This window comes from Nansenia antarctica, assembly GCF_963989245.1.
Source record: "Nansenia antarctica genome assembly, chromosome: 13".
NCBI lineage: Eukaryota > Metazoa > Chordata > Actinopteri > Argentiniformes > Microstomatidae > Nansenia > Nansenia antarctica.
This window is the reverse complement of record NC_137683.1, coordinates 9,502,210-9,509,967: the sequence shown is the minus strand read 5'-3', so window position 1 is coordinate 9,509,967 and position 7,758 is coordinate 9,502,210. Positions and strand designations below refer to the sequence as shown.

General features: G+C 45.3%; 1 protein-coding gene across 1 annotated transcript; it reads right to left on the bottom strand.

Moving 5' to 3' along the window:
• Positions 1–274: 274 nt before the first annotated feature.
• Positions 275–4,671, bottom strand: hccsb (holocytochrome c synthase b). The gene is made up of 7 exons (XM_080544279.1): positions 4,640–4,671; positions 3,799–3,961; positions 3,299–3,471; positions 2,835–2,983; positions 2,249–2,368; positions 2,024–2,110; positions 275–1,563 (listed from the first exon to the last, which is right to left on the bottom strand). The coding sequence occupies exons 2-7, from the start codon at positions 3,920–3,922 to the stop codon at positions 1,365–1,367; spliced, it is 852 nt and encodes a 283-aa protein (XP_080400405.1). The 5' UTR covers positions 3,923–3,961; positions 4,640–4,671; the 3' UTR covers positions 275–1,364.
• Between the last annotated feature and the right edge of the window lie 3,087 nt (positions 4,672–7,758).

The window sequence follows — 7,758 nt, the reverse complement described above, 5'->3', positions numbered from 1 at the left end:
AGTGCACTCTCCCTAAAAACATTTTTTAAATGTTTTATATATATTGTTAGGCTAACATGTATCATCCTGTGCAGCGAAGAGATTGTTAGACCCTCCACACGATGAAACCAATAAGGACAATTTGCAAACATGTCCACAACCCTCCTAGTGTCTCCCAGCAGTGAAGACTGTGGACGGAAGTGAACCCTCTGCTCTCCCTATCTCTGTCATTACAACCTTGGCTGCCCATACAATCTACCCTATCCATACCATCTACCCTACCCATACTATCTACTCTATCCATACCATCTACTCTATCTATACTATCTATTCTACTCTATCCATTTTCAAAAATCATCAATATTTTGAAGGTAAAGTTGTGAATTAACACTGAGAACAATAATACTATTTTACACTTTATTACCGCAATAGTGGGGACACCGCCATCTAGTGGACACAATCTTACAGGACAACACCAAACAAGACAGGACAGACTGTTTCAGAGCCAGCAGTACCACGTTTAATGGTACTTTGGTTTATCAGGGATAAAATCATTTTAGAAAAACAAAACAATAACACCTTCCGGGACAGTAGAAGGTGCTATACACTCACACACATCAACCTATCCCTAACAATGAATAAAACCATAGCCTAAAATAGCCTTTAATAGTCAATCAATGCACAATACAAAGCCCGGTGTCTTGTCCTTGTGAAGCTAAAGAAGCACATTCAATGGTTTACAGAGTGGAACCGCTTTGCAATGAGAAGACAATTAGAGGAAATGTTTCACAGAATTAGATTGACCTTTTTGTATCATGCAAACTAAAATACATTAAGTCATTTCAGACAGTTGCACTGACAGTAAATGATGACTTTAAGTCTTAAGCCCCACCCACATGCCAATACCCAAAACACAGACCGTACTGACCAAAGTAAACGGGAGAGAAGGGGGGCGGGGGGAGGTGCAATGTCCTACTACCCTTATAATGCCATCCTTCCTGATCCTTTAAAAAATAGATTTTCTCTCCTGCCTCTCACTTTCATTCATAACATTCTGTGCAATAATAGCAAAGTCACACCAAGGCTGAGAGGATAGAACCAGAGAACCCCACCAGCAGCAAACCCTTAAACAAGCCATCTACGGATTGAGTGCATGTGGCCAGCACCAGAGTTGCCCTACAATCTAGAAATGAATCACCTCCGACACATCACACTCGCAAATCAATATGATGCTGAAGCTGGTATATGACAGTAATGTTCTGATACACTTATTGTTGACAGTCTGCATGGGTCATCTAGTTTTGACATCTTCGTCAAAGATGAAATGTTGGAAAATGTCGTTTTGTCAAGAACACATATGCCTACGCAGTCTCTGTGTGTCGCTTTTATGAGGTCCAGCGCCACCAAGCCACTTTCATCCTGTCCCAGACTGCATCCATAGAGTCAAACGCTGGACGGACATCCAGAATGGAAAACTCATAGGTGTCCTTGTTGATCTCTCCGTCGTAGTAATCGATCACGTAGCGCACTTCCTTTCCACAGCGGTCGATGATCCAGTCGTGCCGGTCGAAGGGTAACTCGTATCTGGAGAAAGATACGACGTTTTGAAACCAAAATGTTGATATGTTACACTTACTAACTCTAAACCTTGTAAAGCCATCAACACATTTACAACTGAAGGAATGTCATTTGGGCCTTTTGTATTATGGCCTGTATTGTATAGTAGCATTTCATAGACAGGGTTCCTTTCAAGGACTTTCAAGGACCTTCGAGACTCAATTCCCTCAAATTCAAGGACCCAACACGGCATAGTTTGAGACAGAACTAAGACGAGCTAAGTAAAAAATGTATTTATTTTTTTAAATATATATTATTATTTTTTAGAGAGAGAGAGAGAGAGAGGGGGGCATTCAAGCACTTTCAATGACCCATGTCTATTTTCAAAAACTTTTAAGACCTTGATTTCTTTTTCTCAAATTCACAAACTTTCAAGGATTTCAAGGACCCGTGGGAACCCTGCAGTAGCAACAGTTCTCTCTCTCACCCCATCCAGTGACGCATCCTGGCCCTCGGGGAGAACTCCTTGGCTTTGCCGCCGAACCTTTTCAGGGACGGACCGCACGGACACTCCCTAAAGAAAGACGATTCAAAAAGAACAATAGGAGAGTTGAGAAAGAATGACATACATTGTTTATGTTGCATAGTAGATCTGGTAAGAGATCTGGGGCTGAGATGGGTTATGGGTGTGTGATCTCATGACCTGACTCACTTGCCGTGGAGGGCCTCCCACTTGAGGATCTCCTGCCAGGCCTGCTCGTTGTTCGTGTTGTGGATCTTGATGATGTTGCTCATGTCATGAGGTGCGAGGTCATCCTCCCTCCAGCGCCAACTGCAGACAGATTTCCAGAAGGACAGAGTAAATGAGTAGTTCGGTTTCAGGGGATTAAAAGGCTGAGTGGTGTACTGTGGAAAAAACGGATTTGTATAGAGTCCAACCTTTGACCTCTAAGACCCATAGATTAGCCATGAGGGGTCATTTGACCCCGGTGAGTAAAAAAACATGTCATATCTTTAAACTCAATACAATTTCAGGACCCTCCTTTCATGGCTTTTCCTAGATATGTGCCTTCCACCACCCAGTATCCTTACATTTTCAATATCACATCAGGATAAGCTAGTATGAAGCTATTTTGCAGTTTTTCTGTGTAGGAAGCAGGCTAATTTACAAGCCAGCCATAGCAGATTTACATTTTAAAGAGGGGGTTGACCCTCGAAGCGGCTCTTTTAGTAGGTAAAAAGGCACGGCTGTTCTAGTGTTAAAGTATTTACCAATGTATTGCTCAAAGTAGACATACCCCTTCCTAAGCATGGCGTTCCAGAACATCTGCTCGGAGGGGTAGACCCAGTTCTTGCCTGTCCCAGCGCGGGGGATGTTGGACTCCTCCCTCTTCACCGGCAGAGCAAAAGGCTGGTCGGGGGAAGGAACCTGGTTGGGTGGGGGCATCTAGACAACACAGCATGGACATAATATCAGATGTTGCTGTCACAAAATGATCCTGAAACTTGATATCCTGTGTCTTAAGTAACCAAACTAAAACATTCACTTCCTGCAAAAGATGATGGAGGGAAATAACCGGTCATTACGACATTGTAACACTATCCCAGTAAATCCAAATCAATTGCGGACAAGTATAAAGATGTCATAGCTACATCTAATTTGGATAGTAGCTTCCCGGTTAACCGAAAAACCGTGGTTGTTTTTTGGAAACCGTCCATCCCTACATTGCACTGAGGTACACCAAAGCATATAAGTGCCTACCATGTTAGTGGGGTCAATGTCGGTCTGCCCTTGTTGGCCAACGCCAGCCTTCATCGGACACTGCACAAACTCATAAGCTCGTTCCTGGTGCACTGGTGCTTCAGGCTTGGTCGTCTCTTCAGGCTTGGGCGTCTCAGCAGCCTGGTGCATGGGACACTCTGCTGGAGGGGCAACTTAGGACAGGGAGAGATCCTTATTAGAACAGTTGATGGGGGAGCTATTCTCTCTCCTTCACTATGTGAAAATAACTGTTGAGTTTGTGCAAGAAAGGTCAAACAGACTGAATCAAATGAGGCTTTAACAATACAGTATACCTGTACAAATATGACAAGGTGAATACTTTCATGTTAGCCTACATTCTTAACAGAGAGAGCGAGAGAGACGTGACCAACAGGTCATCCCAAACAACGCCACTCATGACATGAGAAACCTCACAACAGGACGAAGGTAAGAGAGAGTTTTTCCATGATCAGGTGGAGCTGGAAGGAGACGGAACGTACCTTTGACTGGTTCCTGGTGCATGGGACAGCCCTGGGGGGGTGCCACACCAACACCAAAAGGTGGAGGGACAAACACCGCCTCTGCCTTGACAGTCGGGGTAGGACTGGACATAGAGGCACCCATCGTGACAGGGACAGTCCTACCTTGATCCTCTAGGAAAACCTGTTACAGTACAGTGAGGTTAGAACAAGCTGCCTGGCTCACATGGAGAAGCATCCATAGACAGAGTGTCTCTATTGAATATTCGTGAGCTTAGAATGATAAGGTTCTATCTCCGTTTAGGGCAGTTCAGAGATATTGAGCGTCAAAGTGTTTACATTCCATTATGTTTTGTGAGATGGAACCTTTGTATTTTATGAATTACTAACTCAAAATTGTCAACATTTAAAAAAATAACACCACACAGGCATTAATAAACACCTAATGGATCAGGTTATGTAAAAAAACTACATTTTGACCAAAAATGGAGATGGAACCTTATAATTCTAACATCACGTATTGACATTGGACAGAACAGTAGCTAGCAATACTGCTACATAACTAGCTTGCTGCATTGCTAAGTCAAACAACCTCCATAATAAGCAATTATATCCTTAATAATAAGCATGTATATGCATGTAAAACACACAATGTTATTAGCTAGACAGGAAGGAGAGGGTGAGTAACAGTAACCCCACATGCTAGCAGCACATTAGCTACACGTTAGCATGCCTGTCACTGTTCTCACCTCTGTCTGTGAGTTAACAGTGAACATGAATGTTTAACAGAGCCTAGATCACATACGTGGGGAGTTAACTCATCACATGTTTTAAAATAAATAAATTAAAGTCTGATAAATACCTAAATCACCTAGCAACTGTGTCGGAGTCCAGCTCACACACTCCTTGGAGTCACACAGCTGCTACCAATGTCATGGCAGGACCGGCGTCCCACAATGCAACGCGCGTTGCGTTATGAGATCGAGGGTGTTGCGTTCGTCAATTCGCCGGAGCGCACACTGGGTTCGACGTCATAGAGCGACCGAGTCGTTTGATTGGACGAAAGGCATTCCGTGAGTGCTGATCAGATTTCCGGAGCGTGTTTAAGAACGCACCCCGTCCCCGAGGCTCTCACGAGTCACGACTCTGTTTTTAGAGCTTCTCACAGCCTGCAGAAAGCAGCAAGTGCCATCGTTGTGGGAGCACTTTTCATGGCCAATTATGCATTGCATAGTCTTAAATGTTGGTGTGTCTAGTAAGACTATAATAAATACAAAATGCAAATGTTGTGTCCATTTTTTGATATGAATAGAATAGAATTTGCCATTTTAGCAAACGCTTTTAATCCAAAAGCTACTTACAGGGACATTCCCCCTGGAGTCATTTAGGGCTTTAGTTCTCAAGGGCACACTACTGGTGTTGTGTCAGGCAGGGTTTAACCTCACAACCTTCCGATCACCAGTCCAATTCACTATTCACTCCACTATCCCCATGACATGTAAGGATACACATCTGAATGACATTTCGGCATGTGTGGGACATGGCTGTTTGACAATTGGAGCAGATATAAATGGTCCACGTGGCATAACAGGGCCAACAGTGTTGGGACGTGCTCGTGGAACAGGGAAAGAGTGCAAAACAAGGCTATATTGTGGGAACTGGACAGAGCTTATGTGAACAATAACCTATGTATTGCTTGTATACATGAAAAGGCAACGTTTTTTGTGTATCTATCTGGCTAGCCTATGTGTTGCAATTATGAATCTATGACTATCTCTGTGGGCCGGTTTCACAGACAAGGCTTAAGCCTAATCCTAGACTAAAAAGCATCTTCAATGGAGATTTTACATTGAAAGTGTGATTTAGTCCAGGACTAGGCTTAAGCCTTGTTCTATGTCTATCTATCAATATCTACCTATCTCCTGTCAATTTCTATCTCTGTCTCTGTCAATAAATGGATTCTGTCTAGCGTCCGTATGTCTCCACTCGGACTACAACCCTCGAATATGAGTGAATATGAGTGAATATGAGTGAGTTCCACGTCATTTTATGCAGTACGAAACTTGGAACACTGCCTCGTTTGAGAGAGAGAGAGAGAGAGAGAGAGAGAGAGAGAGAGAGAGAGAGAGAGAGAGAGAGAGAGAGAGAGAGAGAGCTGGATAGCCTATAGATAATAATAATAATAATAATAATAATAATAATAATAATAATAACTTTATGTGTATAGAGCTTTTCCTGCAAACGTTGCAGCTCAAAGTCAAGTGTTCCAATCATTATATGATCTTAATTTAATTATTTAGTCATTTAAAGGCAATATTAAAAAGATGGGTTTTTAGTCTTGACTTGAACATTATGTGCTGAGGTTGCATCCCTAATGTAAACTGGCAGTGCATTCCACAATCTGGGTGCATAAAATGAGAATATAGCCTCACCAAATCTCTTCTTTTGTACATGTGGTACACAGAGAAAGCCAGGATCAGAAGACCTGAGAGCTCTATTGGGCTGATATGCTAGCAAAAGATCTTTCAGATATTCTGGTGCTGTGCCAGTGAGAGCTTTAGAAACAAGCAGAAGGATCTTGAAATCTATTCTGAATTTAACAGGAAGTCAGTGTAGAGTCTCTAAAAGTTATATGAGCTCTTCTGCTTGTTTTGGTTAAAACTCGCTGCTGCATTTTGGACTAAAGCAGCTGGCCAATAGCTTTCTTCGGAAGACCAGAAAGGAGACCGTTACAATAGTCCAAACGGGTGATAACAAAAGCATGCATTTGTTGTGAATCCCTCTTCGGCTCCGCTCGTTCCTGCCTCGTTGGCGCTCGTTGAGCCTCATCAGGCTCAAGTGGAGACAGCTGGACCTTCCACAGCAGGTGGCTATCATCTCAGGAAGAGGCAGCCCTATAAGAAGCCCCAGAAACCTTCCTCCGACGATGGATTATATTGACCCCCATGTGGTTAGTTGTTTTGGAATGGACTTTATTTGTCATTGCTACAGTACAGGTACCAAACAACGAAATTTAGGGGTGTGCGCCTGGGCCCCTGTGGCCCCGCAGAGTGGACAGACATACTACCACAAGAAGGGGCAGACCACGTTCCCGCTTTGGTCCTTGAGAAAGTGGTCGGTGAACACCCCCTCGGCCTCCCCGTTGTGGCGGCAGAAGCTGCAGAACTTGCGAGGCGATCGACCGTGTCTCCCGGGTCTGTGCGCAGGCCTGCTGCCTGTCTCCCTGGCCGGAACAGAAGAGGCGTCGTCTTTACGCACATGGACATGGCTCTGGGCGCCGCCGCCTCGGGGTCCCTCTCCGGGCCGCTGTGTTAGAGGGTTCTCATCCCGCGGCCTCGTCGATGGTGTAACAATGTCTCCCCCGACCGTCGGCGGCTCGGAGGTTAACAACGTTCTATCCTGCATGATCCCTCGGACAGCCCCCGCTAGCTGCATGTAGTCTCGCCAGGGCTGGAACCCATTTATTTTCAGACTTTTTCGTGTGCGTTTGTCTTTCCTGTTGCATTAGATCTAGGAGTTGGAGTTGGAGAATGTCCATCGTCTCAGTTATCGACACCATGGTGTTAGATTAGACTGTACCAGGGGAAAACACGCTCTGCCAGACACGCGTGGGGAGTGCTGCTGCTCTCCCTTTGTGCTGCTGCTCTCCCTATGTCCCTGCCTGCCGACCACCCCTCCTGCCTATGTCCCTGCCTGCCGACCACCCCTCCTGCCTATGTCCCTGCCTGCCTAACGACCACCCCTCCTGCCTATGTCCCTGCCTGCCTGCCGACCACCCCTCCTGCCCATGTCCCTGCCTGCCGACTACCCCTCCTGCCCATGTCCCTGCCTGCCTGCCGACTACCCCTCCTGCCTATGTCCCTGCCTGCCTGCCGACTACCCCTCCTGCCTATGTCCCTGCCTGCCTGCCGACATCCTCTCCTGCCTAACCCCCCTTGCCTGCCTGCTGACTATTCCCCCTCTCTGCTCTGGACTGGTTAG